This window comes from Heterocephalus glaber, unplaced genomic scaffold (genome assembly GCF_053883595.1).
Source record: "Heterocephalus glaber isolate CG9 unplaced genomic scaffold, H.glaber_assembly_v1.0 deba00001662, whole genome shotgun sequence".
In the NCBI taxonomy this organism is placed as follows: domain Eukaryota; kingdom Metazoa; phylum Chordata; class Mammalia; order Rodentia; family Bathyergidae; genus Heterocephalus; species Heterocephalus glaber.
In genome coordinates this window covers 12726805-12746066 of record NW_028258403.1, presented here as the reverse complement: position 1 = coordinate 12746066, position 19262 = coordinate 12726805, and the positions used below count along the sequence as shown (strand labels likewise).

General features: G+C 34.2%; 1 protein-coding gene across 8 annotated transcripts in view; it reads right to left on the bottom strand.

Moving 5' to 3' along the window:
- Window positions 1-19262, bottom strand: part of Nubpl (NUBP iron-sulfur cluster assembly factor, mitochondrial) — a 256602-nt gene that overhangs the window by 156305 nt on the left and 81035 nt on the right. For all 8 annotated transcript variants that reach the window (XR_002389119.2, XM_087197254.1, XM_087197253.1 and 5 more), the window contains one exon: window positions 9574-9664. Coding sequence is in view for 6 of the 8 variants with exons in the window: in XM_087197254.1 (XP_087053380.1) it covers window positions 9574-9664 (91 nt within the window). In the remaining 2 variants the exon portion in view is untranslated. The remainder of the gene's footprint in view (window positions 1-9573; window positions 9665-19262) is intronic.

Genomic DNA, 19262 nt, shown 5'->3' with positions numbered 1-19262 from the left:
AGTAACCCGCAAGTAACAAGATTAGAAAAAAAAAGCTTCTTTATTTAAATATGTGCATGTCTATACTTTTTTAGCCACAAAAATCTGTGATAAACATTTATATGAAAAAGCCCTAAATGTTCCTCCAATGACTATGTTGCCTAGTAATATATCCAAACAAAACCATCTGAACCCAGTTCTTCCTGATAACTGAAACTAAAGTACTTCAATTTTTAGTTACTATTCTTGCCCAAATCTGACAGTCAGAATACTCTTGGTATTTGAGGCTTTTGATTAAATGTACAATACATACTATTATATTGTATAATCATCTGTGTGAAATAAGAAACAATTTCAGAAGGATCAAATGACCATCAGTTAAGACATGGCCCTTATACTAGAGTCAAAATCCCCACAATGCTATTACACTTAAAACAGATCAGCAGTACCTGTTCCCATAAACCCCATTTTTTTCTAGTGTATCTTGGTTATACCAATTAATAGGTTTCATTTTGGCAGACTCATACATAAAAATAAACATACTTTGATCATTTCCAAATCCCCATTCTTAAAGGTATTAAATTTTCAGTTCTAGACTTTGATATTACCAAATTTTATATTTTAAAAATCAAAACTTAACAAATTGAAAGAATAAAATCCATAAATATACACACAAGCTACTTTGTCATTATGTATCTTACTGAAGACAGCTTTGAAACTATATTTCTAAATAATATTCATATATCTCTTTGAGGTATGTGCTCCCTCAAGAAATTAAATCTTGAAATATATTGCCTTAATAGATTTACGGGATTGCTGATAATATATTTTCATACTTTCCCCTCCTTTCTTCACTCCAGTTTTGCACTACTTGATTAGTAGTACATAGATAGGGCTTTGCTTTCTGGGGCAGCCAGTTTAAGATACTCTATCACTTCAAAAAAACAAAGTTTGTGGTTTATATACCACAAAGGAGATCTCTATCCCATTAAACTGGAAGCTGCTATTTCTGCTTTCTTTTCCTTAATTGAAACACCTCAGAGATAGCAAAATAAAATCAAAACTTTACTGTCAACTGCTTCCTCATTCACTACTTCTCCTAACTTATTACAAATACCAGTCTCTAGAGTAAATAGTCTCAAAGGTCTTTGCATTCATGTCCATGTACTATTTTGGCTTGACAATGAGGATGGCCTGGGGAAAGAATGATAGACTACACTGCTTACTAGTTCCTTTTCTTTTTCCAGGTTGTCACAGTCACAGGGCTGGACTCTCAACAGTCCTGTTTTCATCACAGCTCTAATTCAGACCCAAAAGGACTCTACTCCTTATAAGTAGACACAGCAATGTTAAACACTTCAAAACTAAGACTGGCACTGAACTGTCATATGGAAACAACCTGAGAAGCCATTTCACTCCATATAATATAATGCTCAAAAGCCATATTAGTAACTATACAGACTTTTTCTTAAAAAAAAAAAAATTGAGGAGGAAAAGTGGGTGTAGTGACACATAGCTGTAATCCCAACTGCTTGGGAGGCTGAGGCAGGAAGATTGCAAATTCAAGGCCAGCTTGGGCAATTTAGCAAAATATAAATACAAAAACAAAATATAAAAGGTCTAAGAAAGTAGCTTAGCACTCCTTAGGTTCAATACCAGTATTGTTAAAGCTGAGTCAGGGGGCGGGGGGAGCAGTCACAGTGCCATACACCTATCGTTCCAGCTACTTAGGAGGCTGAGGAGGGAGGATCCCTTGAGATCACAGGTTCGAGACCAGCCTGGGCAACATACTGAGACCCCATCACAAAAGATTTTTTAAAAAATAAGAAAAACTTTTTTAAAATGGAAGAAAACAAGCAGTACAAGAAGTACAAGATTGCCTCTCAGATATATCACAAAGATTAACTACCAAGATAATGTCTTAAAACTGCCATTATTATTCAGGAAAATAAGTGTACAAATTAAGTTATCTAACATACACACAGCAGAAAATTAATTGTACAGCTAGCATACATAAAATATACAGAAGTAACTATGTTATTCATCTATTCAACAAAGGCGTATTGCATGCATTCTACATATGAAGCATTAGAGAAACAAACCAAGCAAAACTCCCTGTATTCTGTAGACACTGTATTTTTAGTAGGGGAAATAAAAAAATTAAACAGCTATCACAAAAAAACTTCACTCCCGCAACTGAGATAAGAATACTGAGGACCACCAGGTGTGGTGGCGCACACCTGTAATTCCAGCACTCAAGAGGCTGAGTAGAAATTACTGGAAGAGGTGGGCAATGGAGGTAGAAGACATTTCAGGAAGAAAGAACAAATTACATTGGGGCCCTAAGACAGCAGAGAGGTTGGCATGTCAGAGAAGCAGAGGCCTATGACTGGTATTCACTGAGTAACAAGGTAAGTTTGTTGAAATGTAGGATTTAGAAGTAAGCAGAAGCTGGGACCAGGTCATGAAGGGCTTTGTAATTGGTAATACAATAACATTAAGGATTTTGATGAGATGAAAAGAAATAATATCATTTTAGGCAATAATCTGTTAACAACTAGTAGGCTAGTGAAGTTTCCAAACTGAAAACTAGAGAAGGCTAATGGGTAAACTAAGTCTCCCAGTGAAACATCACTATTCTATTTTCTCCTAGTTCTGTAATGATTGCCCTTTTAAAGAACAGATTGACTTATGACATCAAATCCACAGATACTACTGAAGAAATATACTACTGCATTGTTATGTCTATACTGGCAATAATGAAAAAACAAATCTATCCAATCTTTTTTTTTTTTTGTGGTACCAGGAATCGAACTCAGTCTTGCGAGGAAGGCAGCAGCACCACTGAGCTAAATCCCCCACTCCAAATCTCTCCAATCTTGATGAACAGTTCATCTCAACTCAGTACCCGTATGGATGTGTACCATATACCATACATGGAAAGAAAAGCTAAAAAGATGCCCTATTTCACTCATTGTTTTCCATTTTTTGTACTGTGTGTAATTTTTCTTCTCTCTAGTTAGCCTCCCCAAATCTAGACCTCAAAACTTTTCATGTCTCTTAGTATAGTATATATTATTTATACCCTTGTGTCTTTTTCTATAGCGTACCTGATTCATGGGTACCGTACATCTTATTCAAACTCTTTTTTACATCCTACCTTCACCAAATTACTTTCCTCTTAAATGTTTTACCTTCTGTTAACCAAAAGGCAGGGAATAAGTTTTGTTAAGTACCACTAACAGGTTTCTAAACTTCCCAGTGAGTACAGTATTATAAATAAAATTGCAAGCTAATCCTCCTTTTACCTAATAACAGTAAATTCTTTTAGGTTTTCTTATCTGAAAGAAGAAACTGAAAAATGATAATTTTATTTATTTTGGAAGATATTTTAAATGATCAGAAAGTTAGGAAATAAGAAGAAAAGATGTTTTGTTTTGTTTTTAACCAGAGACTAGACCAGAGAGGAGAAATAAGAAGTATAACCATTGTTAACAGAAAAGCCATATTACTAATGACCACAAAACAAACCGATACTGTGTATCTCAAGGACAGTCTTTAGATATAAAACAAAAAGTGAAAGAGAAAACAAAAGGAGAACACCAGAATTCGCTGGTGGCAGGTACTAATCACAAACACAAAGATGTACAGTCTATTTCTCATACACACACACACACACACACCATGATTAAACTGATTTGCTACCAAACTATAAAGAAAATTAAAAATAACAGTTGAACAGGTAGTAGCTACCAAAATATGAGTTGTTCTATAGTTGAACAAAGCATTCCTCCACTGATTTCATTTGCTGCAATAAAAATTTAAAAAGAGGGGCCGGGGATTTAGCTCAGTGGTTCCGGCGGCTGCTTCGCAAGCACAAGGACCCGAGTTCGATGCCCGGTACCAAAACAAAAAACAAAAAACAAAAAAAAATTTAAAAGAGACTGGTTATTCTTCAGCTGAAGAATGTCATAGAAAAGGAAAAGAATTTTATCACTCTAGGCACATATTTACATTCCAACTTATTAATGAACTATACAGGAAGCTACAAACCAAATATAAAGATGAATGAGCTTTTGTTTTGATAAACTAGAATGAGGAGATTCTTCAAAAAATATACTGTAGTTCTCATCTCCGAGATATTGCAGAGGTAAAAGTGTCAAAAGCCTGAGCAAAACAACTTTTTAAGATTCCTTTTACCCCTGTTTATGATAAAATATCACCTCGTCTTAATATTACATGTACGAGTTAAAAAGACCAAAAAAGCAAGGAAAAAAGTCACTTCAGTAACACTGTGTTTAAGGAACACAACCCATAAAGATAATCAGAGGAACTCTAGCATCAGATGAAGTCCAAGGCTCCATAAGACAATGACCAAAAGAAACAACTCCTAAGTTAGAAGTTTCGGAGCTCCACAGGCTCCAATTATGACCATTTATTATCAACAACATCACCAATTCCCTTAAATCAACATGGTAACTTCAAGAACATCTAGAGTTGACTCTCATTTGTATGCACTTAAATTATCATTAAGAAATCTTACTCTTCCTCACAGCTTCTACCAGAGATGGGTGCTATTATAAAAGGTCATTTTCCCAAGCTGATTTTCCACAAATTCTCATAAGCACACATACACATTCATTCTTAAACTTGAAAAAAGCTTAATACATTAGGGCAGATAAAACAAAGAATGATAACATGAGTACAAAATTACTATCCCACATTATTTACACTTTCAGTTTCTCACACTAGAGAAACTATTTGGTATTTACACGTGTCCTGTTTATTTCACCTCAATGTGCATCCATTTAGCAAAAAATGTCTCTAATTTCTCATTTTTGATGGCTGAGTAGTACTCCATTTTATTAAAAAACACATTTTCTTGATCCAATCTCCAGTTGATGGACATCTGGGCTATTTCCAAGTTTTAGCTATTACAAACTGTGCTGCTATGAACATGGGTGCACATATATCACTGTGGTATGATTCTTTTAGTTCTTTGGGGAAGATTCCCAGCAGGGGAATAGCTGGGTCAAATGGGACTTCCAGTCCTAGTTCTTTGAGTTATCTCCATACTGATTTCCACAGTGGTTACACCAGTCTACATGCCCACCAGCATTTGTTGGTTGATTTCATGATAGCAGCCATTCTTTCTGGAGTGAGGTGGAATCTCAGTGTTGTTTTCATTTGCATTTCTCGAATGACCAGTGATGTTGAACATTTTTTCATATGTTTATTTGCTGTTTCTACTTCTTTGTCTGAGAAATGTCTGTTCATTTCAGATGCCCATTTTTGGATTGGGTCTTTAAATTTGGGAGGTCTGATTTTTTTAAGTTCTTTATAGATTTGAGATAGTAGACCTTTGTCTGAGGGATCGCTGGTGAAAATTTTTTCCCACATTGTGGGTTGTTTCTTCACACTGCTGGTGGTTTCTCTTGCTGTGCAGAAGCTTTTTAGTAAAAAGAGATCCCACTTGTTGATTGTTTGTGCTAGTTCATGGGCAACTGAGGTGTTGTTCATAAAGTCTTTTCCTACCCCAATGTCTTCAAGAGTTTTACCTAATCTCTGTTCCAGCCTGTTCAGCGTTTCTGTTTTTATATTTAGATCTTTAATCCATTTTGATTTTAGTTTAGTGCATGGTGAGAGATACAGGTCTAGTTTTAGTCTTTGGCAAGTTGAAACCCAATTTCTCCAGCACCATTTATTAAAGAGACTATCTTTCCTCCAGCGAGGGTGTTTGGCTTCTTTGTCAAAGATGAGGTGGCTGAGTGTGTCTGGGGTTGTTTCTGCATCTTCTAATCTGTTCCACTGGTCTGCAGGTCTGTTTCTTTGCCAGTACCATGCTATTTTTATCACAGTAGCTTTGTAGTATAGTTTCAAGTTGGGGGTTGTAATACCCCTTTGACATGTCTCTGTTACCTGGAATTGCTTTTGCTATTCTGGGTCTCTTCTAAAAGGTATAAAAGGTATAAATGACTAAAAGGTATAGTAGATAATGTGAAACAGGAAGAAAAGGGCCAAAGGGGAGGGGGAAGTGGGAGGGGTAGGGAAAAGGAAAGAAGGGAATGGAATTAATATGAGAAAATGGAAACAAAGTCTTTGCAAATAGGGAGGGATGGAGGGGTTGAAGGGAGGGCAGAGGAAGGGGGAAAAAATAAGAACCAAGAGAGTATGTAATGGTGCATATCTCCAAAGATGAATGCCATTATATTGTACATCTAAAATGTACCAATAAAAGGATATACAAAAAAATAAAGAAAAGAAAAGAAAAGAAAAATATAGTGTTTTCCAGATGATCAAAAGCCGAGAAAGCTCATCATCACTAGACTTACCTTACAAGATATTTTAAAGGGAGTTGAACATCCCTGAAATTTCAAGTTGAAATCAAGACTCCAAACAGCAAAACAGAAGCATATGGCAGTATAAAGCTCAGAAATGAAGGTAAACATAGAGACAATACATAACACTGTAGTACTTTAATGATGGTACAAAAATAACTTTCTGTTCTGTCATAAAAGTTTAAAAAAAATTACTATCCCAAAATAATAGAAAAAACAAGTGGAGCCTACTCAAAAAATCTCATATTTAGTCATTAATAAGCACTGTGTCATTCTCAATAAAATTACTTGACATTTTCATTTTAATAATCTCCATAGGTTTTTTAAATTTCCTACTTCATTAGCTCAGTACATTAAAAGACACTCTTCAGTAAAACTAAGCAGCAATAAATTCACAAGTATTCAGAAAGTGATTTATCATCACAAAACTGTGAAAGTAACAGATTCCTACCACCAAGAGTCATTTTAGAAAGCTTAGTAAAATCTTTTGGCTAAGATCAAGTGTAGAAAGCTTAGTAAAAACCTCAACCTAGTCACAAAAAAGACTAATACACTGGAGAAATGTATCAACACATCTTTGTGACTACAACTTAATAATATTCAGTTGCCATTTCAATTGAAAACCTTCTAATCAATAATTTCTAGGACTATAACTTGTCTATGGTTTAATACAAAATTTAAATATTGTCTTACTAAAAATTTAAATGGAGAAAAATAACTAGCATTTCTTCTTTTTAAAAAAAGGTTATATTTCATCTTAGATGGCTAGTTTCTCCAACCATACACAGATTTTATTCTAAATTCCATTAGGCTCCCAAAGCAATTAGTAGTCCATACAATATCAATTTGCTGATATTTTTGTATAAAAACCTTCCCACAAACTGTCTAATTGTTCCATTACTGTAATTTTTCATAATAATAGAAAAATCACTACCATCACTTTCTGCTGATAGAAACATTCTCAGCCTAATAAATCCAAAACTTTTTAAAAACAAAATTTTTCTTCATTTACTGAATTTGCTTTTCTAAAAATCAAATATAAAATTTGGTTATCAAGCTAAAATTTCATAATTGCAAAAAGTGTGGCTTGACTATGATTCTTTCAAAAAGAAAAAAGACATGAGGAGGATATGGATAAATGTATAAACCACCAACCCTATCAGAGAATCTTAAAATGAAACTTGAGAAAAATTACATGAACATATTTCTATGTAAGTAATGAAGACAAACAGATATGGCTGAAGTCCTTCTAAGTCTCTAAGGTTGTCCAGCTTAGTCCAGTAATAGAGGAATGCCTACAAAGCTAGGATTTGGTTCCCTGAGCTACTTTTCTAAAACTCGAACTGCTAAAAACAAGTCTTTCACAACTTTGCTTTACTGTTAATTAGATAATTTTATGTTGCATTGTGTTTTCTGTAATAGAGACTATAACAGGATAAATTAACATGATGAAAATGTAGAAATGTCAAAATGATGCCAATTAGTATAATGGTAGCAGGTTTTTCTAAGATTCAAAAAATAATCTGTATGCTGGGTTTTTAAAAATCCACATTCTTTTAAGTGAATGTCTAAATCATTCAATTTATTTCCCAAGCAATTTAAGATCAGGTTGTCAACATAAAAGAAGTATTTTTTCCCCAACCTTCTAAGACTTTTAGTATCTCATCTCTGCCAAAAAGCCTACTTAATGGCAGACAATTTGCAAACATCAAATCTAAGATTACAGTTTCAGTAAAGGTAGAAGAAAGAAATTAAAGTTCACTTTAAGTATTTATTTTGGCATAGTCTGAACAGGCTACTTTAAAAATGACTGACACTGAAGGCTCCATTTTGCCATCACTCGTGCTGCATGCACCAGTTTTCACAGTACTTTAATTAAGAGACAGACATAATGACTATCATTTATAGTATGCAAATTCATTACTTCTTTGTGAAGTTTTGACATCTTGCCTCATGTCATGTATTTGCAAACTAAATATGTGTTGCATTAAAAAGATCAGAACAAAGAAACTGGAGTAACGGCTTTCAAACTTATGTTTTCACAAAACAAGAAAACAACTATGTAAGGGCTGCTTATAATCTATGACTGCTAGAGTCAATTTTAACACCACTAGATCTTCAAATTTTCTTCAAAATGTTACAACCTTACTGTATCCTAATTATACATACTTTAACATTATTATTAACTCCAACAAATAAACCACAAACAAAAGTACCTTAAATAGTGACAATGCCTAATTAACTTTTTTTTTGCTACCAGGGATTGAACTCGGGACCTTGCATTTGTGAGGTCAGTGGTGGAACCACTGAGCTAAGTCCCCAGCCCACCTAATTAACTTTTTTTTTGGTACCAGGGATCGAACTCCGGACCTTGTGCTTGTGAGGCAGGCGCTGGAACCACTGAGCTAAATCCCCGGCCCACCTTATTAACTTTTGATAACAACTAAAATAATATTTCTATTACCTATATACTTAATCCAATAAATATCCATCAATAAATACAGTTATTTTATCGTAGACCCATGGCAAATAAAAGGGCTACTAAGAAACAGAAAGAAAGTATTCAATTTTATACTCATTATAATTAGAAATCAATTTCATCAAATCCTTTCACATAAAGCTATTTTTCCAAAAAATTGTCAGTTTTTTAAATTCTTCATTTTTGATCATAGCACTTCCTTGTTCTTAAAGCTTTATATTTGATAACTTTATAAGAAAATATAATAACAAGAATAGCAAATAGTAAAGATTCACTCAAAAAACTATTTCTCCATATTAATGCATTGAATGGGCCAGGAGATAATTCAGAATTTTAGGGGCTTTTTAAGCACTTTAAGAAAAATATAACAATCTGTTTAAAGAAAATAACCTTCATCTCTCTAACACAAATATATTTCTATTCAAATATTCCTATACATCCATGTATTTAATGTAAAGAGACAATAATGAATATCTAACACTTTTGATCACTTCTATGTACCAGGAATGGTGCTAAATGCATTATGCTTATACTAATCCTCACACCAACTGTAACACTATTTTATTTACAAGGTTCCAAAACAAATAGGTTAAAGCAATTTACCCAAAGCCACACAGCCAAAATTTAAACCCAGATAGTCTGTTGCCATATCTGATTTCTGAATCACCATACTATGTGGTACCTAAAGTACCTCAAGTATCTAGTACAATGATTGATGCCCAGTAGGTACTAAATAAAGGTGCAACTCTTATCATAATATTTCTCTTCTTTACTTACTTTGTGATAATTCTGGATTTCCTTTCAGATTCATCATCTTTGGAACTGATGGACCATACACATCGGCATCTAACAGACCAACGGCCTTTGACTATAAGAAAACAGAATTCACCATAAGACTATTCCCATTCTTCACAAAAGATTAAGCACAGAGCAATAATAAGACTGATTACTGAAAAGAAAATTTGTAAAATATTTCAATACCATAACCTAACTTTCAAAGCAACAGTAAATAATAGCATAAATTGTTTTCAGTATTTTTTGATCTACTAACATATTCCAGATAACTGACCAGAAAAATCCATCTTTTTAAAGCTAATAACCTAATGTTCTCAAGGAACATTCTTTGAGAAATTCTGACACATTTAATAAACAAGAGAACGTCGTTCAGTTAAAATAGAATAAATTTACTATGAACAAAAAGATTTCAAATGAGGGGCCTAAAACTTTAAAAATGAGGCTGCTAACACTACAATCTAAGGTTCTACTAATGCTGTTAACTGTCTTCCTATAATTTCAATTGTTTTCTGCATGTTTTCTGTGATACCTAGTAGGATTATAAGCTACCACAAAATAATAAGAGACACTAATAAAAACAAAAAATGTAAGATCTCTTTTCCTTCTCTTACTGATACCAATTTTGGATTTGCAGTAACTTGAAGAACTTAGGTACCAAGTTTCAAATTGGCTTTCTAATAATGACTGTCAAGTAAAATAACTTAGCCTTTTATGTCTGCATGAAACAGAACATAACCAAATGTTCTAACTTAAAGACAACTGCCAGGGTCAGCTTCCGTATGATTAGATCTGCAATCAAATTTCCTTCAAAATCTTAGGGAGAATGTATTATCTACCTTGCCTTCTAGAAAAAAAATAAAAATTTAAAAAACAGTCCCGTCAAAGATGAACCCTTTGCACCATGGTCCAAGAAAAAAAGATCTGAACTAACATTTGCTGTGGTAGGACTGGACTCTATATATACTAAGCAAATGGTTGCCAATATACATTACCACACATAAATAAAGGGGAAGAGGGAGACTGAAAGAATACTTTGGAGTTCCTTTACTTCCCAGAGTTCCTAACAATAACTTAGAATCTTCTATGTTTTGGGATATCTGCCTACTCTCTCTATAAGTAGTTACCCAAAGTTAATACCTGTAGTCCCAATGATTATACACATCAAAAAGGAAACGGAAGGAAAGTTGAAGATGGGCGGGGGGAGGAGAGGAGAATAAGGGACAAAGGCAGGGAAGGGAGAAAGACAGAAAAGATGAAAGAAAATTAATCAGCAATGATATATAAAGACTCTGAATACATTAGGCCTCTACAAGCTGTATCTATGAACAAATCAGAATCTAAAAACATACCATTTCAGTCACCCAGACACCAAGACTTTCATTGATTATATCTCCCCATTGCTTAAATTCCTTCTGGGTCCTAGACACTAATCTAAGTATTTTATTTACATTTCTCATTTAGTCCTTACAGCAAGGTAGTAGTAACCCTACATATGGATAAGAAAGCTTTAAAATAACCATGTTTTGCTTCTTTTTTTGTATTCTTTCTTAGAATGGATAAAATGAAAATACTAACTTCACAAACCTCCTCCAGAACTTTAACACAATATAATTACAAAAGACTTAAATATAAAGAGTATTTTTTTCTTAAAGAGCCAACTAATAAGGATTTTAAGCTTTGCAGATCATATGATCTCAATGGCAACTACTCAACACTAAAATTGTAACATCAAAGCAGCCATAAACAATACATAAATGAGCCAGGGAATAGTGGAACAGGCTTTTAATCCCAGCACTCTGGAAGGCTAAAGCGGGAGAATCACAAGTTCAAGCCCAGCTTAGATAACTTAATGACTTAGCAAGGTCATAGTTTGCTGACATCTAATTTAGAGAATACACTTTTGTCATTACCAGCTTACTCAAACATCCAACAATGTAATTTTCATGGAGCTAAGAGTGGGCAAAACATAATTACACTATCTCTTTCCATGTCAGAGGAACTGTCTCAGTAAAGATTTACTTCCTCATTCTTAACTGGCTAATTTTTTAAAATAATAAAGGGAAGAGTTTTCAGACTATTTCCCTGGAACTAAGTTAACATATCTTGCTTAGATTTTATATATCATGAATAAAATTATCAACCAAAGCCTACACTGCCCAAATAATATTATACATAGAATTGGCATAGCAATTGGACCAGTACAATTATCACTGCTATAAAATAAACTTAAATGGATTTTCAAGTCTAGAATTCAGGCACATTCAAAAGGTACCAAATACACTTCATTGGTTCTTCATAATTTACTCTATTATTTTAAATAGGCCACTATCTTAAGATTACAAATAGCCTTTCAATTTAAACTTCCAAACAATTTTATGCTATAGGAAAGTAAATGAGTAAAGTAGAAGGCTATAGTAAATGTATGAAGCTGACTGTTTACCTAGCTAAGTTTTATGAATTCTTTCCATCTCACTCCTCCCATAATAATTATATTTAGTCAAGAACGCTCCAATTAGGATTTTCTTTAACTTTAATTTCAGCCAGGCTCAACATAATAATTACCACAAAAGCTTTACAGATACACAACAGATAAAAGAAAATTATTAGCAAACTAACTGTAAGCTTACTCTTATAAAATATGATGGTCATTTTTACTTTCACCATAAATTTAGCCAAATATGTTGTTATCATCTAACAACATACTCTTTTTCTGATTCTCCTGCAGTATTCAAAACCTAGTAGACAACATAAGACAAGATCAAACCCAAAATACCATTTAGATTTTTGGATTTCTTTATAATTTATAATACCTGTGAAATCTATAAAAGGTGGCAGAATTATTTAGAGAGATTACACTGTTTCATTACAACAGCATGAAAGCTGCAATTTGAGAGCATACAAGTCCTATTTTGTGTGTGTTAGATTTCAAAGGCACCAACAATAATTTTTATACTGCTTTGTTCTTCCAACAGAATTTATTCTAAAGAAGACTGTAAAGTTTCATGACATGTTCATTTTATTCCTGTCATCTGCTAATAGAACCCATCAAAATAGGGTAGAGCATTTCCACCCAATTATTTCTAAATAAGTATGCCTTTAAGACCTATCTAAAGGTTGTCCTTTCCATAGAAATACACAGCTAAGACTCCCATGAGTTGCTGCACATTATATTAACTTAATCTTTGACTGACAATTCATATTTATTCAATTTAGAATTGATATAAGCCTCTTTTTTCTTCTCTTTCTGCCTAAGTCAAGCTGTCATTCATAAGAATTTCAGTCCTTTCATTGAGAAAAACATGTTTTCTAATTCTATTAGCTAAGATTAAATAAAAATCTGATCATCAGAAGAACTAATGATTGAACAAAGCAATAGAACAATTTCTACTGTTTATCAAACGACTGTCTAAATCTTCAAGTTCAGTCAGGAAAAAAAGAGGACAAGGGCAACATAAAAGAAAAAGTTCACATAGTTGGTTGGAACACAAGTAAGATGAGCTCATGAAAAGTACAGAATTCCCAAAAGGTAAATTAATTGCCTGCAAAAGAGCTGAAAAAGTAGAAGCAAAAAATAATAATAATAATAACAGATTCCAAATTACAGACTCAATTTTAAAGCAGAAAAAAACCTAATTTAGAAAACCTAATAGTCTTCTTTCCACTTTTTAGTGATGAAGAAACTGAGACCCAGATACATAAAGCCACAGCTGAGCCCAGGATCCAACTCTTTCTCCACGTTATCATAAAATCTACACACTAACAATCACCAACCACTCATTCTTATCTCTCTCATATCATCTTCTACCTTCCTCTCTCTCTCATTCCAACCCCAGGCACAATGCCCCTCTGCAGCTTCTTAAACATAACAGGCAAGACTTAGGAGTTTTGCAATTGGTATTCTTTTGGCCTGGAATCCTGCACTTACTTACCCACTCCAAAAACACCTGAACCCCTAACCATATTCACCTGGTTGCTCCCTTATTCCCTTCAAGTATTGAACATAATTAAAGCAGTATGACTTCAATAACCATTCTAAAATTGCAACCCCCTCACCACAGCAATAAAAATTTCCTATTCTCCTTCCCAATTTTTCTTTTTTAATATCTGCATCAGTATTCATCATACTATACATTTACTTATTTGTTTATTATGCTTCCCCCACTAGAATGTAAATTCTATGAGGATAAGGAATTTAATATGTTTTGTTCACTACTATATGCATAGAACCTACAATAGTAGGCAGTTGTTGATTCCCTAGTCCATCCGAAATTCTTATTTACTGAATCTGGGCTGGGGTCCAACAACTGCATATGTAAAACTCTACGGTATAAGATGACCAGAATGTGAAAAATGGAAATATGGGTGATAGAAGAGAGAGATGAAAATTTGCTAAAAGGACCTATGACTTGAGACCAGCAGGATCATGGTAATGAACACCTACATTAATCATAAGTATAGGCTCTTTTTAAACTTTTAAAAATAATGAACACTCTGCCATATAAGTAAATAGTAAATACTGCAGGTAACATGTACACAAAAAAACTTACTCACTGTTTATCAGAAATTCAAATGTAATCAGTGTCCTATATTTTTTGTTTGCTAACTCTGGCGTCAATACCCAGCATCTCTTCAAAACAGAAGAGCCAAATGATTCAGTTAAAACATAAACCAGATTGTGTTATTTTACTCAACCCCCTCTTTGCCAACATTCCCCCATTTCACTCAGGTAAAAACAAAAGCGCTCATGACCATTCACCAGATCCATTATATCTAGCCAGTTCTTCACTCATCTCTTGCCCCAAGCTCTATTATTTCTCATTATCTCTTACTCCTTTCTCCATAAATATTTCACTATAACTTATTCCTAATTTTCACTATCTCTTACTTCTTTCTCCAGAAGCCACATGAGCCTTCTTACTATTTCTGGAATAGTAAGCTAGCATGTTCCTACATATTGGACTTTGTACTGGCTATTCTTACTCTCTGATACACCCTTTACCTCCTAGAGTCATACAGCATACTCTCACCTCCTTCTACTCAAATGCAATCTTTTCATTGTAAACCGACACTCACTCTCAAGCACTTTCCCTCCCATTTATCCCAAGTTACTTTTATCATGTTCTAAATACTATTTCACTTAACTAAGATATTCAGTATCTCTTTACTGTAAGCTCCATAAGGGCATCAATATCCCCAAGCATCTAGAAGAGTAAGAATTATCTGTTGAATGAAGAAACTAAAGAATCAATGAAAAATCTCCATTTGTTCATCTGTCGAATATCAGAATTGATTACTTTATGATCTCTAAGGACCCTCTTAAGCTTTAACATTCTATAACTTAATAAAATCCCCTCTCTTAATACTTCTATACATTAAGTTAGAGGACTCAAAACTAAATAATACATGTAAATTTTAAAATACTCTGGTATTGAAGGAGTCATAAATTTCCTTGCAGTTTATTCCTAACCACCTCATTTCACCCAAGAAAATCTTACACAATCTTCATTTCTCTTTGATTTCAACTCAGGGTGGGGAGCCTTCATGGAAGAAAAAGAAATCTATGGAACAGTGGGCTGCTATATAAAATATAATAGATAGGTACACTGTCTAAAAGTTTGAAAATTAAGCAACATGGTAAAAAAAAAAGCACTAATCAAAAAAGAGGGTAATTTTTAAATCTGCTTACTAGCAAAATTTGTTACATTAGAGTCTCATTTTTTATTGTTTATTGGTATATTTTAGATATACATAATGATTACATTCATTACAGAGAATTTGTACCTGTACATGATATATCTTGATTTTTTTCCCCATTCCCCTACCCTCTCTTCAACTCCTATTCCCCTCAATTACAAATGCTTTGTTTCCATTTTTTCCTTCTTTTCTCATTTTCTTTTTCTTTGGAGTTTTATTTTTTCCCTTTTATGACTGAAATAAACAATATCATCTTTAACAAAAAGAAATGGCCTTCAGTGTCACATTTTTATTTATTTATAAAAGCAAAAAAATAAATTGGGCGTAAATTACCAAGATTAAGGAAAAAAAAAAACCTTAAATCCTTGGCCGCATAGTTTTTTTTTAAAGTTTAAATCCCCTTAGTAAAGTCAAGTCTTCAAATACTGAGAAAGTTAGAAAGCCTTTCATCACCATGGTAATACTTACAAAAATGCAGAAAAAGATGCTTATAGATACTAAGCTCTAAAAATAACAATCTTATTTGTGACATCAACTACTCTTTTTGTTGCTAGAATGGAAGCCTGGGAACCTAGAAACCTAACTAACCAAGACTTTCCCAAATGAGATAAAGTACTATAGCAAAGGCACTAAAAAACCAACATCAATTTCTTAAGAATGTCCTTAACTAAAGTGCCAAGCAGAGAATAGCATTTACAATTCTGAGAGCAGATCTTGCAAAGAAAACAGGAATCTGGTATTAAAGAGCACTTGATCTACCCTCCAGACACAACTACAGCAGCCAAGCAGTGGTTTTGAAAGGATAGCTCCATATGCCCTGCTCTTCCCTCAGTGACCCTACTTCCAGCATTGCCCTACTGAGGAGAAAGGTCCTCCTTATCCCACAGGGAATGGGAGTGGGGGAAGAGTTTACTGAGGAAAAATAGTTGAGCGGGAAAGTGAATTGGTGTGAACTTAGTTAAGATAGGAGAAGAATTTTTAAAACAAATTGTTTTCTGAGAAAGATCTGGATAATGAAGGGCCGGGGATTTAGCTCAGTGGTTCCACTGCCTGCCTTGAATATCTGGGTAATGAAAGAATGAATGAATAAAAGAATCTATTAAATATAAAATTAGGGTAACTTTTCTCTTTCTAACATAGAAGTGAGTTCAGTAACCTTGATCAAAGTGATAGAATGAATTACTGGCAGCAAGCTGCACTTTATTAAAAGAATTTTTTTTTATTCATTAAGTTTATTGGTACATTTTAGGTATACATTATGATCACATTTATCATTGGAAATTTGTACCTGTACATGATATATCTTGGTTCTTATTTTTTCCGCAGTGCCCTTCCCTCCCTTCCACCCCTCCACCCCTATTTACAAAAACTTTGGTTTTGTTTTTTCTTCTTTTCACATATTTTTTCTTTTCATTTTTTCCTTTCCCTTATCACCCCTCTCTACTTTCTCTTCCACTGTGGACCTTTCCTTCCTATTTCACATTATCTATTATACATTTTGATCCTGATTTACACTTTCAGTTTCTCATACCAGAGAAATTATTCGGTATTTACACATGTATGTCCTATTTATTTCACTTAAGTATCAAAAGAAATTTAAAAGATACATCAGAGGTTACTGAGAAGATGTTCAGCCAATAGCTTCTTTAGAGCTATTCAAAAACAAAATTGCTATTGTTTCTAATTCCAAGTCACAAAATATAATGGTTTCTACTTAAAACCACACAGAAAACATGGAAGGGGTGCTTTTTACCTGTCTGAAGATTACCTTAATATAGTATTTTATTTTATTGTGTGAGATGAGTATGATCTATGTCCATGTAGAACAGGAAGAGCAAGTAAAGGAAATTTCCTAATAGAAGACTGGATTTAGGATTTAGTTTAACATTTTTTTTACCTATAGCATATATTTAATTTTGAAAACCTGCATCTTTTATTTTATTTTTTATTTTATTTTTTATTTTTGGTACCAGGGATTGAACTCGGGTCCTTGTGCTTGCAAGGCAGGCAGCGGAACCACTGAGCTAAATCCCTGGCCCTGTATCTTTTATTTTAATTTTAATGTTAAGTTCCTTATGCAGTATACTGAATTATTCTTCTAAAAGACACCATAGAAGTTTATACACGTCTCAAATCAATACTATTAATATGTTAATGGTTTTCAATTAGCAATCACAAGTGCTTTTAGTTTTTGTAAAAAGTATGAATCTTGAGGATTTTGATAAGCTATGTAATCACAGGTTGCTTCTAGGATGAACATAAGTGAAATAAATAATTGTATCATATTCAAATATACATATAACTATGTAGCTATTATCAAGTTAAAAATAAAGTTCAAAAAGTATTTAAGAACTCCCAAGGCACCATTATAATTATTACTTTCAAAATGATGCTATAAAAATATCATTACCTAAGCCTAGGTAAAATTTAATTATATAATTTCAATTAAATCGCTATTGCACTATGCAGGATATGTCTAAGTATGATGCAACATTTTAAGGGAAAATAACAGATCTTTTTAAAAATATTAACATCTTCTCAAAGTTCATACACAGTTAATTATCATCCCAAGTGCTAAAAAAAATCAGATAAATGAAAATCACTGTTGGAAACTTCCCCACTGCCATCCCAGGCTCCTAGGGCAGTGAAGCTGAGCCAGTCCCAGCACCCGGAAGGAAGCTCCCGCCTCCATCTCAGGCTCCTAGGGCAGTGAAGCTCAGCCGGTCCCAGCATCCGGAAGGAAGCACCCCACCTCCATCCCAGGCTCCTAGGGCAGTGAAGCTCAGCCGGTCCCAGCATCCAGAAGGAAGCTCCCCCGCTGCCATCCCAGGCTCCTAGGGCCAAGAAGGTGAGCCAGTCCCAGCACCCAGAAGGAAGCTTCCCCACTGCCATCCCAAGCTCCTAGGGCAGAGAAGGTGAGCCACGTGGGCGCCAGAAGCACACACAACCCCCCCCTCTCGCCGTGGAAGTGAGAAGACACATAAACAAGCCTCAAAAACAGACCTGCAGATCACCTACAGCAATCCCAAAGGGAAACGAGATGGAACACTGATACTCAACCACCTGCACTCTCTGAATTGGCAACAAAAGAGGATCTGGGAAAAATGAAATCAGAAATAATTACTCAGATAACAGCAAAGATTTTGCTCATGGTGCAAGACATGATTAATAAATCTAGAGAGGACACAGATAAAAAAAATAGAGGAGCTGAGGAACATGATCGAATCCCAACATAGGAATCAAATGGAATCCATAAAACAGATAAAAACACATTTCCAAGAGATTAAAAACTCCATCGAAAGTCTGTGCAGCAGAATGAACCAATGTGAGGATAGAATTTCACATACAGAAGATAAGATTGCAATTAGTGACCCAGAAAAGAAAAATTGCTTTAAAATTGTAAAGGAACATGAGAAATCAATCCAGCGGCTGCTAGATGATACAAAGAAGAATCTGATTGGAGTCAATGAAGAAAGAGGAGAGAGTGCAGATGACATAAAAAAACTTCACAGAAGTGATGGCAGAAAACTTCCCAAGGAGAGGAAAAGAACTTGACTTACAGATAAGGGAGGCATATAGGACTCCAGCTAGCCTTAATTAAAAAAAATTTACACATAGGCATATAATAGTTAGGATTCCAGAAATCCAACAGAAGAATAAAATTCTACAAGCTGTGAGAGAAAAGAAACAAATCACATACAAAGGAAAGCCCATCAGAATGACAGCAGACTTCTCAATGCAAACCCTCAAGGCAAGAAGAGCTTGGAGTGATGTATTTCAAGCCCTAAAGGAAAACAGCCTCCAACCCAGATTGAGGTACCCTGCAAAATTATCTTTCAAAATTGATGGAGAAATAAGATACTTTCATGATAAAGAGCACCTCAGGAACTTCATGAATATCAAACCAGCACTCCAAAAAATTTTAGACAATACCCTAGGAAAAGACAATGAGGATCACAACCCCAGGAAACCCAGAA